The sequence below is a fragment of the Phoenix dactylifera genome, chromosome 5 (genome assembly GCF_009389715.1).
Source record: "Phoenix dactylifera cultivar Barhee BC4 chromosome 5, palm_55x_up_171113_PBpolish2nd_filt_p, whole genome shotgun sequence".
Taxonomy (NCBI): Eukaryota; Viridiplantae; Streptophyta; class Magnoliopsida; order Arecales; family Arecaceae; genus Phoenix; species Phoenix dactylifera.
Genome location: NC_052396.1, coordinates 17,386,099 through 17,408,391, shown reverse-complemented (window position 1 = coordinate 17,408,391; position 22,293 = coordinate 17,386,099). Strand labels below are relative to the sequence as shown.

General features: G+C 37.0%; 2 protein-coding genes across 6 annotated transcripts; one reads left to right on the top strand and one right to left on the bottom strand.

Annotated features, from left to right (window-relative positions):
* The first annotated feature begins 1,810 nt into the window (after window positions 1-1,810).
* LOC103712983 (psbQ-like protein 3, chloroplastic) lies at window positions 1,811-4,551 on the top strand. Its single transcript, XM_008799709.3, has 2 exons — window positions 1,811-2,427; window positions 2,549-4,551. The coding sequence occupies exons 1-2, from the start codon at window positions 1,984-1,986 to the stop codon at window positions 2,642-2,644; spliced, it is 540 nt and encodes a 179-aa protein (XP_008797931.1). The 5' UTR covers window positions 1,811-1,983; the 3' UTR covers window positions 2,645-4,551.
* LOC103712984 lies at window positions 2,802-21,255 on the bottom strand. 5 transcript variants are annotated; one of them, XM_008799710.3, is made up of 9 exons: window positions 20,911-21,255; window positions 19,998-20,748; window positions 19,272-19,371; window positions 16,398-16,466; window positions 15,884-16,001; window positions 12,317-12,408; window positions 8,416-8,477; window positions 8,221-8,317; window positions 2,802-3,298 (listed from the first exon to the last, which is right to left on the bottom strand). In XM_008799710.3, exons 2-9 carry the CDS (start codon window positions 20,324-20,326, stop codon window positions 3,254-3,256), a joined length of 912 nt encoding a protein of 303 aa, XP_008797932.1. In that variant the 5' UTR covers window positions 20,327-20,748; window positions 20,911-21,255; the 3' UTR covers window positions 2,802-3,253. The 5 variants fall into 5 exon arrangements, with proteins under 5 accessions (XP_008797932.1, XP_008797934.1, XP_008797935.1 ...); XM_008799712.3 differs by having other exon boundaries at window positions 12,317-12,405; XM_008799713.3 differs by having other exon boundaries at window positions 16,398-16,463.
* Window positions 21,256-22,293: the final 1,038 nt, after the last annotated feature.

Genomic DNA, 22,293 nt, shown 5'->3' with positions numbered 1-22,293 from the left:
ATATTCGAACCAAACCCAACCCAATCCGATTGGTTTAATTTTTGAAAACTTTTGAGTTTTTAATCCTACGACCCAACTCGAACTCAGAAAAGCATGGGTGGCGGTTTGATTGAAAATACATGTCTTATTTCTTTGGCTGAGAACAGCATGGTGAATACACTGCCTTCTTACCTTTTTTTTTTCTCGACCATTATTCGCTAATGTACTGCAAATGCTGGAGCATGAAGGGAGGATGTGTGGGTATTACGTTGCTTGATAAGCCGTTGTGCTCCTTGTGATGTAAAACTAGAATCTTGGAACCTCTTTTTGATTGATAAAAAATCTTCAAATTTTTATGGACCTTGCGTTTTGATGATGGCAAAAACTGCTATTACACCAGATTTAAATGTTGGAAATTGAGACATTTGAGGTTCTAGGTGTAGTATAACCCACAAGGTGCAATTACCACTTCTTCTGAAGGATGGAAACACAGACCCACCGAAACAAAACAAAACAAAAAAAACAAAAAAAAAAAAAAGAAGGAAAAAGGATGTGAGGCGGAAAAAAAAGAGAGGCTGGAGGCATTTGAAGAGAAGGCTACAAGGTTAGATGGGAAGGCATGGTGGAAACTATGAGAAAAGAGACGACAAGGCACGAAACGAAAGGTTAGTGTAATAATGCATTACATCTCACAGCTGCTAGTTGTAGTTTGATAGTTCCCTACTGGTGTTGCTAGTTGTTAATCCATACAGCTGAAGTAAGCTTGCAAAATCTTTGAAAGACGAGTGGGCCGAACCTAATCCGATCCAGACCTAAATTTTTTGGGTTGGAACTGGATTATGCATGGACCCAACCCGACCTAAATGATCCATTGAGTCAAAAATTATAGCCGTGGACTACCCCAACCCGTTTTTCTATTAGGTTGGGTCTAAGTCCAACATTAGGATCCAAATAAGATATCAGGTTGGGTCGAGGTCACTCATGACCCAGACGGTGCGACCTATTTGCACCCCTACTTATTATGGTCAATTTGCCGCCCATTAAATTGCAAGTTATAGTCTTCTTTTCCCCACTCCCTGCCGTAAAGTCATGATCTTTTCTTCCTCTCAAGGGTATGGGGAATAGCCAATAAATTGGTTGGCTGCTTCTTATACTCTTTTAGGTGGAGGAGGTGAAAAACTTGTAGAGACTGCTGTGAGGATAAAAAGTAGCATCCCTCGAGATTAGACATGACAGCCTTGCATAGACATGATATCCTGAGAATTCTAATGTGATGGTGATCCTTAATTTAGTGTCACGTAACAATAAAGCCAACTTGCTACAGCTAAAATATCCCCTAAATGATACTAATCAGAACAGGGAGAAGCCTCGTAAACCAAATATACTGAAAAGAATTCTAAAATCAGAAGGCAGGCATTCTTAGTGTAACAATAATGAGTCATTTAAGGTTTGACCAACCTTTTGCTTAAATCAAGTCCCCAAAATGATCAGATTTTAGAGAAGTCTTAGGCCGGAAACAGGCCCGAGAAAACAACCCACTCCCTCCAGGCTCTCTCTCCCGTACTCAACTCTCTCCCCACTCTCCTCTGAAAAAGTTCACTTATAACCAAGGACCGCCAAACCAATACTGAGACCCATACCGGTCAGCAGTCGGCATGATTTGGTTCCGAGCCGAAACCGGTATGGCTAGAGTGTGCCGGTTCCGTACCGGCACGTCTAATTTTTTTATAATATTTTTTAAAAATATTTAATTGGTTATCACTCTTTCAGGCAGCTCTGGTAACTGAAAATCAGCCATCCGCCCTTCACCTGGGTTTCAAACAAAGCATGGCAAGTGGCCTTGCTGAAAGAATGCAACATTAAGGGATATCTTGAGTGACACGTGGCAAGTACTGCACGCGTTACATCTCCCTGTTGTCCATAACTATGTCAGTGGAAATATCTTATCCAAATAGACTTGGATGAACATAACTCTGCAGCCACTAAAAAATCTCGCAAATAAGGATGGCATCTCCGATGGCATTGCGGCTCTTCTCCCCAAACTTACCTTGTCCTCAATGGAGGTGCTCCAAAGCAGGCCACATTACCCAAAGCCTCGAGAGGCAACTCACCAGAAGAAGATTAACAGCAGCAGCAGCTCTCGCAACAGCTTTCCTAGTTAAGGAAGCCTTCTCAAATTTGAACAATGCGTCATCTTTGGAATTTAGATTTACAGTTCCAGACCAGACACTGGAGGAGGCTGATGCTGGGGTAAAGGTCCATGCACGGGACCTCCTGCAAATAAAAGATTTTATAGATTCAAAGTCATGGAAGGAAGCACAGCTTGCACTCAGGGAGAGATCTTCATTTCTCAAACAAGACCTTTACACCATCATTCAAGCGAAACCAGGAAGCCAAAGGCTGCAGCTAAGAAAGCTCTACTCCATTCTCTTTAACAATGTTTCTAGGGTGAGTTCATGATCCTCCATGCATAAAAAAGGCTGGTTTAGGCGCATTCTGCCTGTCATTCTGCTTTGTGCAAGATTGAGAAAATATTCAAGTAAAATGTTCTCGATTTTTACCTTTGCAGCTGGATTATGCAGCGAGAGACAAGGATGAGAATGTAGCGCGAGAATGCTATAACAATATTGTTGCCACTCTAGATGAGATTTTTGCGATTATCTAACAACTTCAATGCTTTGAGTTTAGTCAAAAAAAGAAATGGTGGAAAAACTAAAAGCATGATGGCAGTTAATAATGCAAGATCCAGTTAATCTCATATGACAACCACAATCCTATTATTTTATGAAACTGCAGCAAGATTTCAAGCAGAAATAACTAGCTGCATGACAAATAATTCATTCACAGATGATGAGCAGCTTGGTTCTTTTTCTTTCCACATATAGGTTTGGGTTAATACGGTATGAAGATTGATTCATATCTGCCACTAAATCTTTGTCCATTTTGAATGCTGAATGGACATGACGATGAAGCAAAAAGAATGACTTATATGCAAGCACCTAGAAATGTTATCGTTCCAGAAGTTCCCTCTTGAATGAAGCATATACATGGTGACTCTACAGCAGAAGCTCAAAATGTGCAGTGTCAGGTCAAACTCAGCCCAGGAAATGGATTACTTCCGGATGCTTGATGCTCCTCAGATATTCCAAGATAGGAACTTTACAGATTGCTCTTGATAGTCTTTGCAGTGGAGACAGCTCTGACCATTTCCATGCATTTACAGAAGAAGATTTTGTAATTACATAGAACTGATTGCACCTCATCTCACAGTCAGTTACCCGCAGTTTGGTTGTTCCTTCAAGTTACCTGCTGCATAAACCTTCACAAAGAATACAATGGCAGGGATAAAACAGAGTACTGTCAGTGCTTCAGAAAAATGATCACTGGGTATTTGTAGCAAATCAGGATTTTGACCATGTGTCTTTATTTCGAGATTGTAGCTATATAGAAATCCAGAGACTAATTGATATAATATTACGGACTTCCACATTCTAGAATAAGCATGTTCATAAAAACTTCCATACAAAGAACACTATATTCCAGAATAAGCTTAGTGAAGATTTTACTTCAGATTCACCTAAAATTTTAAGGCTGGATAAGAAAGCAATACATTTGGTTTCAAAACGCACAGACATGGATAACAGATTATTAAGGGGCTGTTTCGATGCCTAGATAAGTTATTCGTTGGATAAATCCAATTTAGATCAACAGTGAAGGAAGTGATACTTGCATGGAGTGAGGAAATTCTGCTCAACAATGGCAGTAAGGAAGCACACAATCCTGAAAAAATGGAAATGTTAACTTCCGGTGAAAAGGTGATTTACAGTATCCTGTTTTTTAGGGACTATTTATTCTATAGTTTTCCCAATTAGGAAAACTCTTCACGTCCCCGTATCAAACTCTTTGCTTCCCATAGTATACAACCCTTCTATTGTGGGCTAAATTTTCTCAAATTCAAGGAATAACCTAATTGAACATGCAAACAGGGCCCATTTACCAATCTGTAGCTGTTGCGGACAGAAAGACATCACATTTGATTTCATATGATTTAGTTTACATCAAACATACTATTTTGGAGACCCTTTAGGATAACAAACACACAGTAACAAAAGTGCATCAAGTTTAAATTGTTAGGGGCTGATAGCACAACAGGGTAAGGGAGGCATAGACTGAAGAATGATATGATTTTATTTTCTAGACTGCAGCTAATAGCTGTATAAAAAAGTCCAATATCGGTATATTTCTTTTCTTTTTTTTAGAAGAGAAATCATCCCAGACAAAATCAAAAGAATTTTTGCTTTTCTTTCCCTTCAACACAGCTTACTCATAAGTGGATTGTGTGAATGTGTTTGTGTTTGTGTTTGCTGTGTCGGTACGGTACGAGACGATTATAGTACCACGAGAATGTGAATGAATTTATTTGGGTGTTAATTGTTTGAAGATTTCCCTGACACCTCTTTATGAGAGTTGTCCTCTAGGAGCAATAGACATGTAAAGATCTAGAAACAGATGTAGTGTCATCAAGGAGCAATAGTACACGTACCTTGACGGTTCCGCTTCATACTAAAATCAGATATTCGGAAAAATAGGCTTGCTAACTTCTTGAAAAATTATATATAGGGTTTTCAAACAACAAGCCCGGCCCCATGAACTTTAGGCAATGACCAAGTTTCAGTCAGGTAAAGCTAACACAGCTATGCCTGCAACGTATGCTCAGGCATAATCTACTTAAATTTAGAGCATACGTAGTTGTATCTACAAGGTCAAGATAGGCAGTGTACAGCAATTTTAAGCAGAATTTAACATCACATTTACAATCAAAGTTTAACTTTACCACAGAATCCTCAACAATCACCTTTTTTTTTTAACATTCTAGATTGCACCTACCAGCCATGAAGCATGGTAAGTTTAAAGAAATAACAAATATGGCAACCATGGACAATAAAGAGAACTTGGTGAAGATAGTGACTCAGGCAGCTTATCCTGTTCACTTTTTGTGAACTTTTCCATTTTGATCATTTTCCCAAGTGAATAGCAGTTTATTCTACGACACTTAGAATGTGAATGAGGGAAGGACCTAAAATTGATAATTGAATCATTGTAGTGGTATCTTGAACTCAAATTTATCAGGTCAAGGAAGAGCCCTTCAACAAGCTTTCCGTGAACAATAACTGGTATTTATGATGGCTAGTAGAGCCTTGAGAATTTCTCCGTGTACATGTCCATGCATGAGCACACGAGCATGCATTTGAGTTTGTTCAAGTATAAGAAGATAACAACTAACTTCAGATTAGATTTTAATGGCATCCTAGACTAACATATTTATATTCTCAAAGTAATTATTTCCGCTCCAAATTGTCCTGCAACATTTGAAGTATAAGCCACTTTAAACATTGCGCCCAATCAGCAGCTTGAGGGACACAATTGCGTGGCTCTATATAACAATCCGTCCTTCAGTATGCATTCTTTCAGATGTCCTTTCTTAAATTCTCTATCTCCTCTTTAAAATCTGAATCTATCATATACAATCATGTATCTTCCATAATGACAAGATGTTTGTATCTACATTCTACATAGAAATCAATCTAGAGAAAATTGATGGCGGAAGACTAGATAACGTGACAGCTAATTTACTTGTAGCCCTCTGCTTGTATTTCATCACTAGGCTTAATTGTTGCAGATAGGACATTCAGTTCAAGTGCCAAGTTTCCTGTGATTTATATTGCATATATAGAAATTAAAATGGTTTTTGATCTATATGCATGATGGTCTTATGACCGAATAAAAATCAAGGTAGTGGTCACATCCTGGTGAAGAGCATACAGCTCCTTATTATGGGTAGGATAATTAAGTCGCACTCTCTAAAACATCTCCAGATGGCCACCAAGGTGGTAGCCTAGTGGTAAGGAGGCGATAATTCCGCCCAAGTTGCCCGGGTTCGAAACGCACGGACGTCGATTAAATTAGGGGACCGGATGTCCCACACCCGGATGGCTTGCTGGCGGTTATAATTTCCTTCCACTTGTACCAAGGTGGCGCTGGGGTGACGTACCCACATGTGTGGCGGTGAGCCCACGGGTCGGAAAAGGCACGCAAAACCTGCGACCTGTATCAAACATTCTCTGGTGGAAGGGGGGCCCAGTGGGGGCTGCTACGCGGGTGGGCTGGTCCCTCCCCCTCCCCTCCTATTGATTCACCAAAAAAAAAAAAAAAATCTCCAGATGATATATTATAGGTCTCCTACCTTGCACAAGAACTACTCCTAGCACATGCCTTGAAACATTGAATTCTATCTTAAAGGATCATTAAATATTAGACAACATCAATACTAGTGCTTTACAAATCTTCTTTTCCAGAAGCTGAGAGGAAACCTCATTTAATAAACCATTGAAATTTCTGGTTGGCCCTTATCAAATTATGAAAGGGTGCTGTAAATCATTGAAAAGTGCTTGATGAATTTGTGAACATATTGACATGCTCCTATAAAGCTTTGCAGCTTTGTTGCTGTCTTAGTTTTAGACTAGTTTGAGAAAACACTTAGTTTCTCTGAGCCAATCTTAATTCTCATCGTTTGATTACAAGTGGAAGGTATGTTAGACATTGCTCTGCAATTAACCTCAATTTTTATTTTTTTTAGCATTTTGAAGATCTTTGCAAAGTGTTGGACATATTCCACCCAGCTAATACTATAAGTCAGTATATCATCCAAATACGCAATCATAAAGTCTTCAATAAAAGGCTGCAACACCTCTTTCATAAGTTAACAAGGGAATTGCACAAGCTGAATGGCATAACCACCCACTCAAACAAATCCAGTTTTGTCTATCCTGAATCTGGACTTAAGAATATCCATATCTTAAATCCAGCTTTGTAGTGTGCATGTCTAAGCCGGTCTAGTAAATCAGGGTAGATTTCTAAATCATATCTTGTACTTTCTAAACAAGTAAATACAACCCAAGATTCTTAATTCTACTAATATGAAACATAATACAAAACGTATGTAATAAATATCTATTCAAGTATGACTCGAACTACTAAACTGATCTCATTGCTGGATTTGACCTCATCTAATCCTAGTGAAGAAATTAGTCCAAAGCAGTACCAAAGGTCAGCATCAAAGTGAATACCTGTATGCATAAAACAGACATGTGAACATTTCACTATTGCTCGACCAAGGATAGCTAACTTGTTCTTTCCTGATAACCAATAAAAATCTTAACCAAGGCTTCAAGTTCCAGCCCATGTAGGTTCAAGTTTTTAGACAGGGATCATGCAGGCAAATGCCAACGCCCACACAGATCAGCATAGAACCTAATTCTTTTTTAAATACTTTTAATAATAAAAAGCTATTAGGTTATTTTTTTATATTTCAGCACAACATGCCTGTGCCAACACAGCATAACAAAGTATGTGCTATGTTGTCCAGTGACTGGCATGCCAACAGTCGAATCCTGGATATTAATAAAAAAAAGTAATAGAAAATGAGCAATAAAATCCGAAAATTAACAAAAAGATGAAAAAAGAAAATAACTCAATTGTGCTAAAGTTCAGCATATGTGTTTAACTTTTTCCTAGATCATCTGATGTTCAAATTTCAAAATTCTGTGTTCCAATCCAAGCTTATGCAACACACTGACAACCCTCAATATAGAAGAATATGCAGATTTTGCTTCTCTTAGATTAAGAGATGAATGTAGATATTGCATATTATCTTTCAAAACTCCAAGAATCTTTCTTCACTTTTTTGTATACAACAAAAAAAGATTATATCCTGGGTCCAGTCAGCTATAAGAACAACTAATGACTCCATAAAATATCTTCCCCAATTTTTGTTATACAATTCTAAATTCTACAATTGACATGAAAAAAATCAGTATTCACCAAAACTTAAGCATGTTAGACCTGATATACATTATTGAACCCTTTCCTAATAGTTTAAGCATTTGGCTTCATCTGGTTAGTTAAAATGGTATCACAGTCCAGTTTGCTGGAGGCCACATCATCTAAGCCAACTTTTGTTAAATAACCGGCTGTTATCTTGCCCCACTTTCCGTCTCTACATGCATGATCCGAATACACACAAGGGAAGTGTTAGGCCTGATATACAGTTTTGCCTCATTCCCTAATTGCTTAAGCTTTCGGCATCAACTGGTTTTTTAACAAAGCAACTATACAAAGCATACACAATTTAACCTAGAAACCATTGCAAAATAACAAGTTAGGGAGCAGGTGACAACTTACTTGATTGGCATATGAGAGAATGGAATTGACAAGATCCTCATTTATTGAAATGGGCAATGGAGGCATCTGACTCATAACACCAGGCATCTCACTCATGCTGTTAAATAAATAAATTATGTTCACAAACTAGCAGCAACATCCAATAACACATTTATTAACTAACAGATGTTTAATAAAATGATTATGGCACTATACCTATTTATAATGCCTGTAATGTTGTTTCTTGTGCGACAAAAGAGTTCAATGTTATTACGCATCTGCAAAAATGAAGATATTTCAATAGAAATTAAAAGAAACATAATATTTGTTGCCAAGAAACTCTGCATTAAGATGCATAACAATTGGAGAGATAGAACGGGCATACACACTGAAAGGGAGTACATGTTCTTACACAGATAATTTCTTCTTAAAATATGTCAGTAAAGGAGAATGTTGTCAGGGATATATTGGAATCTACAGGGATGAATCTAGAATGCAAGTTACCTAACTAATATTTACCATAACATCGTGAATGGTGATATATCTTGGATCTCTTTCTTTTGTTTTTCCTGGGATTCTCTTGTTGGCTATCAGTTATTAACAGTGGTTGAAAAAGAATAAAAGAAAAACCACATCAAATAAAATTTTGTGTTGGCTCTCCTTCAAAGGAGATGGATTCATCAGAAATGTGGATCTTCAAAATTCACTAGGAGTAGGCCTTCACCTAATATATTCTTTTATCAATGATACAAGTTGTAAAGGCTTGTGGTGGAAAGATAATTCCTGCAGAAGTTGTTCATCCATGTTGCTTATTGTTGCTTAATTACTTATGAATCCATTGACTCTCTCTCTTTCTTCCATGTAGCCCATATGACTTACAACACAAGGTCATTATAAGTAAGCTATGCTCATATTCTCGATGAATGAGATCTAGACCTTGTACCAAAAGTAATACTACCATCACTGTATTTGTCTGGTATTTATAGTTTTACCCATTTGTTCTTTAACATCCACATGCAATGTCCAATAAGAGATGAATGTAGTTAATTATGTCTTCATTGGTTCTCTCATACTTTCAAACTCGATGTTTCTTATAATATAAATTCAAGAATTAGGTATGCTCATTCTAGGAATGGACTAGTATATGCAAGAACCTGGAACTCCTAGCATAAATACATTGCTATGTCTAAGTTTGGGTTTAGTAATGCCATCTATTTGTTAAAATTCATACAGAATTCAAAATGAATCAGGTTGAATTAATTTGGCTACAGCAATCACTTAATTAAGATCCAAATTTGATCTTTTAACGCATTATGATGCTTAACTCTAATTTTATTGGATGTCTCCGGTGAGACTCTGATGCTTTACTCTAGTATGGCCATGTTCTGAAAAAGGCAGAGGCAACCACCTAAGTGGCCAACATAGGCCAAGGCCCACTGAAAATATTTCCTAGTATTGGGGTAGCCTATCGGCTAGTCCCCCTGACTAGTTCCAAGTGCCTTGGTGCAAGTAACCGCAGCTACTGCAGGTAAAGACCATCAGAAGCTAATGGAGGCAGCAGTGGTAGTCATTGCTTCTGTGGACGGTGTGGTTGTGGTGGCTGGCATCAGCCATGGCAGATGCTATTACTTGACCCAAAAATGAAGAACAATTATAATTCTAATTATCCTTTTTGAACTCTGAAAAGAAATACTTAGATTTTTGTATCTTCGATTTTTTTTTTCCAAATGCCTCAAACTCTAGGCACCAATCGGAACCAACAGCTGCCCTTCTAGCACCTATAATCTTCCTGAAAAAAATAACTATGGACAAAAAAATATGCTACAAGGTTAGTTATACAGTCTTTGCTAATTAAAATGCAGTTAGACAAAGGAACTCTTTTTTGGGAAAGCAAGGGAGGCAAAGCCATCCAGAGCCATTTTCAAGATAATCATAAAAGAGAAGAGAAAAAAACAAAAGGGAAGAGATGGAAGAAGGGATAGAGGGAAGTACAATCAGAATAGACTTAAGAAACAGCAGTAGGAGAGAACGAGAGCGAAAGAGGCCAGAAAGAAGATAAGGTAGATCAGGGGGTTAAGCGCAGAGCAGGGTGGCAGCAGTAGTGAATGAAGAGGCCTGTTTGTCAGATGCCATCAAAGAAGAGGCCCTTGATTTTGGAAGGAATGAAATTAATTCTGATAATTGTTTTTTCAGAAGGATTTTGTTTTGATTTTAAATTTTTCACAAAATTATGCTAAATAATGAATTAAGCATATTACGAAACTTGCCTACTTCAAGACGAACCAGTAGCTTTTCGATGAAAGAATTAAAACACCAACTAAACAGCTAATTGACCTTGAATTTTTAGGCATCCAACAAAAAATTTGAAATAGATACAATGTAGGTATAAACTTTTTCCAGAGATATTACCACCTTAACCTTTTTTTAAGATATAAACTATATCAGACTATTTTCCTTCAATGAAAACATAAATTTTGGAACTCAAAAATTACTTGTCAATTCCTATTAACACATCAAGCATTACGAGTTCTCTTATATATGGATTGCTTCTGTGATAATAGCATGATTCCATGTATAAAACACCATGACATTACTCCAGGTATAAATCAGAATCAGATTAACATTTAAAATCTTATAATCAAAACATAACATGGTACATTGTATTATGTTGAGCATCATTCAGTATGCTATAATAGAGAGTGATGCAGACCGACAGTACTCTAATATATACTCCCTCATGAAGAGTTGATATAATGCTGTTGAAGCCAAGTCAGCATATATATTGCACAAAATGGTCTGGTAAGTGCATATACTTAAGTTATTGATTTAGATAGATGTTATGTATTGTCCTCATCAGAAAATTTCATAATTTGTGGTTTTCTTGAAAAAACTGTTCAATGTAGCGCTTAAAAGCAATAAATCTGAACCCATTGATTAAATGATCACGCTACATAGACTCGAAGAACACTAAGCATGAACATAGGGTATGAGAAGGTTCAAAAATTGGTGAAATGCCAGATTCTTGCAAAATTGAACATATAGTCTAATAAGAAGAGCAAATTGCTACAGTTTTTTATTGTATCAGGCAAGGTCTGTTGAACCGGCCGGTTCAGCGCGTACCGTACTGGTACTGGCCCCAACCGGTATGGTTCGGCTGTGAAAAACGGTTGTGGCCCTATAGGGGCCGGAACCGGCCAATTTTCGCTGTGTACCAGTACGAACCGGGTTGGTACCAGCCCAAGCGTGACTTCTTCCCGCCCGCGCAAGCGCGCGCTGGAACCGTGCTCACGCGTGGTTCCCCGCGCACAGAGAAGAGCGTCGCGCAGGCGCGAGCGATGAGTCATGTGCCCAACTCGCATCCGCGCAGGGAACCGCGCCCGCGGCCGGTTCTCCCGCAAGGAATCGGCACGCAAGCGATTCCCTGTGCCCGTGCGCGGAGCAGCGCGCCCACGCGAGACAGCCCGCGTGGGCCATTTAATGCCACAGAGTAGAATTTAATGCGTTCGCACATTGTTTTTTTTTTGCGTCCGCGGACGCTGCTCTGTTGGTCGGTTCGGTACCGGTTCCAACCGATACCGAACCAATACCATACCGATATCAGTGCCTATCGGTACATCGGTACAGTTAGTACGGCGGACCGTCACTATTAGGTGATATTTTGAAACAAATAGCAAAATACCTAAGAAATAAAATATCATTTTGACATACTGAGCATTCATATACACATGCATCAACTTTAAACACCACCAAAGCCTTCAGCAACTGATTTTGACCCCCAATTCCCCAAGCCATAAAAAGAAAAAAAGAAAACAAAGATTCGCAGCACTTAAAAATAAACTGATGTCTCAATTATGCCTAAGAGATATTGTTCTGCATTGGACAACTATCAGGGAAGGTAAAATGCTATTAAGAACTCTGATGACCTTCCTCTCAATTTGAGACCTTCAAGTCCTTTCATCTATAATAATGTAAACAAATCTGGGAAAATGGTAAAATACAGCCACTTTGTTCTGACAGTGCCGTAGCATGTGCTGATTCCAAACATTAATAGCAAAATGAATATGATGAGCACATCTCAAACAGTAAAGGGGGTGGGGGGGAGATCTAAGATACTAACCTGGAATGTTGAAATATTAGCAGCAATTTTGTTAAAAAGTCGAGCATTTTCACCTAGAAGATGCTGTGTTGCACCATCAATTACAGGGGCTACTTAAACAAACAAAAAAAATATTATGATTAGAGCAGATGAACAAAAATCAACAACAAACTATACTATATCGAGTAAGAAAATCTTTGACATAAGCAAATTATCAAGTACTGGACCAGATAGTTTGGTGTTTGCTATGGAATGACTGTAGCAAAATATACTTGAGATAACAACATGAAGTTGCCTAAAATTTTCTACCAGGACTTGTCAAAAGCAGTTCTGTTGATATTCATCAATATCCGAAACAAAGATAACAAATATGTTAGACAGGACAAAGGGGGAAAACAGGAAAGGACTTCAAAATTCTTTTATGCAAAGAGGTAGTAACCATACCCTGGGGAGAGGAAATAAAAGCTCTACAACCTAGTAAAAACTGAACATCAAGAACATTTTTCCCAAACTTTATTTGAACACTGAATAACCGACAAATAAACAGCCATAACTTGAACTTCAGAAACTTCATATATAACAAGTTGGGAATATGATTGACTGTGGTTCTAATGAAATGGATTATTTCTCAATCTATGGAAGTCAGACATGTACTATGCATGCAATATCTGGACATTATTCAACTATAACAAGAAGTTCATCCAAGGTTTGATTACATGGTGTAACCTATTTCATGTATACTAGATCTCCCAATGATTCTCCATATACACACATTCTCACTCTTAATGCAATGTACTAGCTAATTTGGGAATTTCTTTCACCTCTTTGATACCTACTAAGCATATGGATCATAAGTGGCTAGGTATGTATACTAGCCCCTTTGGCATTTCAGTTTGGTATTATCTTTCAAAGAAAATCTCAATTATTCTGTCATGCCTCAAAGTAAACCTTTTCTGGCCTTATTGCCTCTTGTTCTTCACCACACAACCGCAAAGTTTCTTTACTAGTATGACATTAATAATTACTAGTCACTACTCAAGAACTCAGTTGCTTTCTTACGACAACCGATCATCTGATCCCACATTATCATGGGTTTAATTCTCAAGTACCATCTTCAGTCTTCAATATTTTCCTTTTAAAAGATGTCATGCTGTTCACGTTTAAAAAAAAAAAAAAAAAATCTAACACCTCGTAAATGAGCATTTTATGATAGTAATTCTTACTTTTCTCTTAGTGTTCACACGGACCGAAACTGGTATCACCTTATAATAAAATTGGTACCATCTTGTAATATTTGCAAATCAATTTGTGATTCCATCTGTAGCAAAATTTATATGCAACATTTTATGCATTCTCAAAAATCAATATATATATATGAGTTAGACTACAGTTTATGTTAAATCTTTAGTAAATATTTAATGATTAAATCAATGCTAGGCCCTTCAAATATACTATTGATCATGATCTATATCACTAAAAATTCCTGGAAAATCAAAACTACTTGTTTTGCTAATCTATAACCTATGCATCAAATGGATACAAAATGAGTGGCTTTAATGATATGAGACATATTTTGCCACAATCTAAGCATCAAAATCTACTGATTTTCAATCTATATATATTTTAACATGTTTAGATCATGATAAATAAGATGATTCTCAATTTAAATGTCCTATCATTTATTTTAGCACAATGGTACAATGGGCACCATCCATTTTGCACCCATGTAATGATGTAAGCATAGGTTAGATAACTCCAGCAAGTATAATTTTTAATCCTTAGGTGCTTTTATAAGTGTAGATCATAACCATGTGGATCTTTGATTTGGAAGCCTCAACATTAAATTTAGAATTGTTAAATCATTTATGAAAGAAACATAAAATGTGTGGCCCAACTCTCTCTCTCTCTCTCTCTCTATCTATCTATCTATATATATATATATATACACACACACACACACACACCCAGAGAGAGAGGTGAACTAAGCTCCGGTCAACTAGATATGAAGTCAGATTTGGCCCGGCGAAATTAGAAGATGTGGGTTTAAGAATGATGATCCAAACCATTGAATGTGATCTACCCCTCTAAACTGCTTACCGACTAAAAATCATGTAATTTAGAGACCCCTAAAATATGTATCAAGTCAAAAATGGATAGTTTAAATAACATGATACGATACATATTTTTAACTACTCGATGCATAAGCCAAGGGTCTCCAAATTATACAATTTGGTCTATAGGCAGTCTAGAGGTAGTAGATCACATTCCATAGCTCGAATCATCATTGTCGGACTCCCATCTTCTGATTTCACCTGAAGGGATGCCTTTAAATTCAAGCAACTATATCCTAATTTACCTCTCTCTATATATAATATATAAATTCATAATTTTTTTTCTCCAGTCACACTTGTGATGCATAAGCACCCATGACACTAACAATCTTTTAACCTAAAATCAAATTAATAGCCATTAACATCGTTTATCCCTTTCAGATTTATAATATTATCCTTAATTTATCCACTATGGTTCAAAACTGCAAATTAAGACCCTAGCCCATAGAAGAAACATATAAGGCTGGGCTAAGATTGACAGCCAATCATAATAAGATGATTAAACTATGAAATAAACTATACTTCTTTTTTCAAAAATAATTTTATAACTATACTGATTAAAATAGTATGTGAGGCCCTCCTTGCAAAACTTAAATAACTACATAAATAAATAATATGCAACAACTACTAAAAAAGGAGGAAAAGTGAGAGATCTGGATTGCGTTAGATGCACAAAGAATAAAGTAGTAAGGACTTTGTGGAAGAATGAATTCACGGAATGATGTGCACTTCAACAAATTGTTGAATGAGGAAATGCTAAGTTTTTATAGTCACAAAGGGATCTATTCAAATACTGGCATAGTTTTAGGAGGTCCTTTTGGTTAGGAGAAAATTAAAGAAAGAAAAAGGAAAAGAAGAGGTGTCCGGAGCCAAGAGAGTTGAGTCTAGAAACACACAAGATGGCAATAAAAGTATTTAAAAAGAAGGAACAAATTGGACTAAAGTCTAATAAAAGAAATCCCAAGGACTAAAAAGCTGTCATGATGCCATATATATCATTCAGGAATTTGAAAACAGTTAAAAGCTTTCCTTTTGAACATAAAACAGAGCATTGATGTTATGTGATGTCCATATAACCAATGTGAAGATAACAAAACTTGTGTTCAATGCAGTGTATGCATTCACATCTTCTGAATAGTTGTATGCCTTATGCAGTTTATCTAAGTTCCAAGTTGTTTAGGTTTTATTTGTTCATATATGACACTAGTAAAAGCATCTTCTTAATTACAAGAAAACGATAAGAATTACTATCATCCAGTTAACATAATACGTATATCCTTCTCTGATAGTGAAGTGTATTATGAACGAAAACCATATGAGTGGAAGAAGTTCAGGAATAAATTTATCCGAATAACATAGAAATAGTGTATATTTAACTAAAGAGTTGAGACTTAAGATAAATATTGATTATCCGATGAAAGTTAACTTGGTAAATCATCAGCTCAGCTTAAGCATTTCAAGAATGTGAACAACCAACCTTCACACGAAAATTGATTATTGTGGTTCACATGATTCATCATAGAAGAATAAACAGCTGCATTGTCTGGTTGAATGGGATGTATATCAGCCCTTGCGGAACAATCCACCATCTTTTCCTGAAAAATGCACACATCATTTACATACTGGATCCGTAAATTATTACAGCAGACTACAAATGTTAGATGTGCCAACAAAGAAACCACATCTCCAGTCTAAAAAAGTTGCATATATGCAGATTCTTTCCTTTGACCGATAATTGAATATATTTTTCGGATGGATTTTTCTTGATCAACAAGAAAGAAGCATGCAACTTGTTAAAACATAAAATGAAACCCTCCACTACAAAGTGAAATAGACAGTTAAAAAAACAAAAAAGAATTTGATATCATGGTCTCTTGAGGCTGCATACTTGAAAAATATAACTAGAAAATGGTCATTGATAGAAACAGAATCATGTGCAGGAAAACATATATAATTAAAATGGAGTTCATTGGAGCTGATAAGAATGTTACCTTTCTGTCTTTGATTTTCTTTCCTGCATAATATTCTTCTTGCTTCCGTCGTTTACCATTTTCCTTCTTCTATAATTAATACCAGGATATTAGCTCAAAATGACAAATTTCACTTGAATATGGTAAGCAGACGTCCATTTTAATAGTAATAAAAGCATCAGAAATAACTAGAGAAAATTAAAGAATTTTTATTATTTAAATAAGATGGATCCGAGGTAGTAGGGTGTAAATGTTCCACTAATAGCCAATTCAAAGAAACTCTTCGGACTATATAATACAAAATTGTCGTCTGGTAATAAATTGTTGCCTTTATAGGCAAGATGTAATATAGTGTAGCACGACATGATTATTAGTATCTTGATTAATATGAAACATTACATCAAACTGGATCTGGGCAATGTATGATGCATGTAAAAGGAAGCAAGAATCTAATTAAATTTTTTTACTATAGGTGACACAACTTGATAAAAAGATTTCCACCATGGGCTAGTGCACTTGTCCTGTTCCTCTCCCTTAAAGGAACAGCAAGAAGGAAGCAAAAGTAGTGTATTAAGTAAAGGTTGAAGTATCTATAGAGATGTAGAGGGTGGAGACTTGTAAAGTCAGATGGTGGGTATGTATGTATGTATGTATAGAACTCTTGGATGGGGATTTTTTTTGTGGGTGTGTGTGTTTTTTTTTTTTTTGGGGGGGGGGGGGGGTGGCTGGGAGCCTGGGATCCATGTGAAGAGGAAATTATAAAAAAAGAAAAAGAAAAACATTCTAAGGGGATCCATTTCTGTAGCTTCTGTCATCTAATACTTTAAGACATTCTAAATTTCATGTCATTTGCTTATTAGCAACAAAATCCTTTTCCTATCTAGGTTTAAAACCTCTTGGGCTATCATAACAAATAAAAAGAAAAAAAAAGGAAGAGGGAGGGGGTGAGATGTGTTAATGCACTAGACCCGAAAAGCTTAAGCTGATAAGGAAAGGGTCAACTATGTATATCACGCTTAACATCTCCCATCACATGTGGCACAGACCACACATGGAGGGATAACTGAATCAGGACAAACTAGAATTAAGGTAACAGATTATTGGGGATAATTGAATAAATAACTAAAGTAGAGGACATTCAAACTCATGAGCTCCAACAAACCCGAGGTCTGATACCATGTTAAGTAACAATTGATCCCAAAAGATTCAGGTAATAGGAAAAAGATCAACAGTGTGTATCATGCTTAATAGGATGTAGCCCTAAAACCTCATCCAAGAATAGGGCAGAATGGCAGATATTTCTTTCCTTTTCTTCATTAAATTATTATCCCCTCTTGTGCGATTTTTCCTTCTTACAAATTGAAAACTCGTAATAAAGCATTTATACTTCTTTGCTCTTGAGAACCCCATGAGAGATGTTGGTAGCAAGATTCTGTCCAAATCCAGAGCTGCAAGCCTCTGCTCTTTTTTCATGAAATAACTAAAGATCATCCTCTGCCATGTCAAGCTTATTATAGGACTCAAAATCAATGTTAATAAAAGTAGATTAGCCATTCAAAAAGGAGACAGATGTCCTGCTTTCCTTAATTGCGTCTAGACCTCCTTGCCAGTCACTTATTTGGGAATCTAACTGAATTGTTCCTGACTCAATGAGGCGACTAAACTTTTTTTATTGAAAAATTTGAAGAAAGGTTAGCACGTTGGAAAAGAAAATTTTCATCTCTTGTTGAAGGACTATTTGCGAAAGCAGTCCTATCATCTTGTCCCTACTAAATGGATGCTAGTTTGGTTCATTCCTAAATAGGTCATCAAGAAATTGGACAGCCTAAGAAGAGCCTTCATGTGGAGTGATACTGAAAAAGTTAATGGAGGTTTATTCTTGGTAAAGTAGATCCAAGTCTGCAAAAGGAAAATCAAGGTACATTAAGGGTCAACCCTATGCAGCTTTCTAATAAAGTGCCATGACATGAGTGGTGGTAGAGATTCTATAATTTTGACATCAATCCTTAGATAGATAGAATCTGACAGAACTACTACTGCAGAAGAAAGAATGAAGCAACCTCCTTTATTTAATCACTCATGCATCTCCATTTTGGAAAGGAATCGTAAGTACAGAGAAGTGGTTCCTTAGCGAAATCAGATTTCAGTCCAGGAGTGGTTCTAACATAGGATCTGGAAAGATAATTGCATTGGCATGGAATCCTTTAATCTACACTTAACCTTGCATCTTTGGCAGCTAATGAGAAAATTATGGTTGGAGATCAGATTAGATAGCCAGCTATTGGCCCTATATGGATTGTAAGAATTAGAAGAACCATAAGCAAGAACCTTCGAGAAAAGTACACGAATCTAGAAACTTTGTCACATCAAGTTACACCAAGAGCATTGGAAGACTATGGAAATGGTGGACGTATAGGAGAAAATCATTCGGATGGCAAGTTTCTTGTGGCATAATCCTAAACGCTAGAGATAGGTCTTAATCTTTTGCCAAGCTTGATGGTGGACTTCTTTAGCTAGAAGTAGTGTTACCCGGTTCTGACTCCGAAAATCCATGACAAGTTTCAATTATTTCGATGGCAATGCTGGATATGAATCAATATGTCCAGAGGTAAATGCTTTTAGTTGTGACTTTGCAAGGCCTGAAGAAGCAATCAAAAAACAAGGCATGCACATCAGCCTCCACAAGACCAACAATACAATCATTTGGAGACATGAGAGAGTTTAAGTTCTACTCGAAGCAAGTTTGCGTGTAACATAAGAATGAAAAAACTAAAAGTATTTGACGTAACAAATCATAATATGTGTGCAACAGGAAATTAGAATAGCATATGGATGACGTATCATGCAGAAAAAAATAAAAAATGCAATCAATCGTATAACATATCAAATACTCACAGTCATCCACCGACACCTCATTGCAACATCCCTTACGGTCTTATCAGGTAGACTAGATGCTATCTTGATATACTTCAAGATAGTAGGTTCATTTGCATATCTGAAAATTTCCACATAGAACAGATCAATATGTGAAGCAATACTCATTACAGTTCAAAGATGGGATGTGTCATATGATACTAGCAATAAAAAGATCAATAAAATGGACAAGCATCATATGCTTAGATGAGAGAATTAGTTAAACTAACACTACCGATACAAGAAAAAGCATGATAAATTCAGCTTTAATCGAAAGACATCCAGGGTAAAGTGATGTCTGGAAGCTCAAAGAGAACAAATATTAGCTAAAAAGTCCCCACATTTATTTGTTGACATGAATAAAATAGCATAGCAGAAGGCATGGGTTTTGTGAAATTAGGCCCATATCGAACCAAGGAAGAATCAGAGCTTGGCTCAGGGAAGTGTTTGGAACAAATAGAAAGTGATATGCAGATATCAAAAACCATAACACTCAAAAGTGGGCACGCGATCTTTAAGTATATTCCTTCATTTGATGACACCTAGACCTCAGGATAAACAAGTTTCCTGGCAGAAAAGGAAGTAGCAGATTGTGGTAACCATAAAGAAAGAAATACTGAGAACGAATAAACATTCAGAGAAAGGGGAAAAAAATTTAAAATGCGTATATGGAGTGCGGCAAATAAAGCAAACCAATGGACAACCTACTTGATAAGACCTCTCTTCAACTCGGCCGTTTCTTCGTATGACCAGTCCGCAGCCAGCCCTATACCATGCTTGAGACCAGGCACCGGATCGAGGAAGATATTGCTAGGAGAATTGCTAGGTGGAATCATCAAAGAGGCATTATTCATCATCGTTCCAGGATTGTTAGTCAGAATCATCCCGGCCATGCTGTTAATCCCACTCATATTATTCGTGCCGATCATCCTTGGCGCACTGTTAACTGCCTCTGACTGAAAAGAATCCACTTGCTGACCGCAGAAAGATTGGAGAACTCCCCCATGGTAAAAATTCGTGTTACCATCTGCTGCCATCTTCACACCAAGGTAGCTCTCAGAAGTACAATTGCTTAAGAGACGATTCAAATTTTCTAATTCAGTGGCCTCATGATTTCTTCCAAACCCCCAAAGTCACAAATGCAACAACAAAATTTCCACCTTTAAACACCCTCAGAACCTTGCTCAAGACTCACAAGAGCACCGATGAGAACTCAACAGCCAGACCTGCAAGAATATCTCTCAAACCGTCACCGGAAGTAACAGAAAAGATCAAGGATGAATGCGTCAATAGTCCAAGACAGTAAAAATCCAATATTTTATCTGAACAGTTCTGCCCAGTGATTCAAGAACAAGCTTTCTTCCTTCCTGCCCTAATCAAAGCCAAGAAGGATCCCATCCGAGCACAAGAAGAGCCCGCTCATCTCACCAAAATCAATATTTTACTTCAGAAAACTCTCCTAAAAGAAAGAAAGAAAGAAACAATTAAACGGAGCTCTGAACCCACCAAAATCCCGTCCAAAAATCCACCTTTTCAATTCAAACCGACTCAAACCCAGCATAAAACCCGAAACCGAAGGAAGAACAAACAGAGGGAGGGAGAGAGAGAGAGAGAGACAAACCTTCGCGAACTCTCTTCTTCTGTGGTAGAGAGAGAAATTGAGGCCCTAATGATAAGAGGAAGGGGTGCGGCGTCGACCCTCCAGTGGGAAGGCGGGGAAAGAGAAGGGAAGCCGCCTCTCCCCAATTTATAGCCCACCAAAAATAATGGTAAAAACAAACAATCTATAAAGAAATATAAGAGAAAGAAAGAGAGAGATCAGTTGGAATTCAGCGGAATAGCGAAAGTCCGGATTCCCGCATTCGATGCCAATAATTGTTGGATCCTTCCCCTCCACCTTTTCCAAAAAAAAAAAAAAATTGAGGTTTTAATTTCTATAATTAAAAAAAAAAAGTGTTTTAATTTCTCTACTTTTCTTTTTGTTTCTTGTCCACTTTCTTTCTGCAACGAGCCCCGTTCCGCTTCCGCTTCGCTTTCTTAGTTTCTTTAGGACTCTCCCCGGTGTTGCCGCTTTCTTTCGGGAAATTTACCAGAATGCCATTCCGCAAAATAATGGTAAAAAATTCAGTAATCTAGCATGTGGTCCATCTATTCACGGATGTGTAAAAAATGGGCCTATTGTCCGATTCTTTAATTTCCAATCAACTATTAAAAAAAACTCACAAGATAAACCAAGTATTAAAAAGTCAGAAATCTGTCAGAAATGAACCAATCTCATGATAAATAGGTGCATAATTTCTAAAATATACCTTTTATCGGTATACAATATATAGACAGATGATATCCATAAAACAAATTAATTATCAAACAAGCCAATACATGTTTTTAGAGAAATCGATATATAGTTTTCAGAATATGATATTCATTAGTATCAGTATGCAGTGCATGGTTTGTTGTCTAACATAAAAAAATTATATACATATTATTTTTTAAACTGTATACTCTTAGGTGCAAAGATTCTAAAAAGAAAAAAAAAGAGAGAGATTTAGAGAGGAAGAAAGAAATTCGAAAAAAAAAAGGAGGACCTCATGGATGGAAGAGACGGCTTGACGAGGAATAAGATAGATGAGAAGGCTTCACAAAGAATAAAAAGGATGCCGTGCACAATTTTTTTTTAGATTATAAAATTGACGACTCTATTAGTAGAAGAAGTTTCTAATTTTTAAATTTCTTTTTAAGATGGATGCTAAGAAAAATACAGTAACTTTGGTTCCTGCTGATATGATTTTTGTTTCAAAATGAGATGCCTTTGCTCTCCTCCAGCGCTTTGAGAGGTGGGCTGATTCCCAAGCATCATAAACTAATTGTGGGTTGGTCAAATATTCTGCCATTTTTCAAAAGAGGAAGGTTCTCTTGCTGCATCAGATCCCCTCCAATTTGGGGTGGCAAAATTTTCTAACAACCCCTGATGTACAACCGCCAACGAAAGTAGCAGGTTTAGATA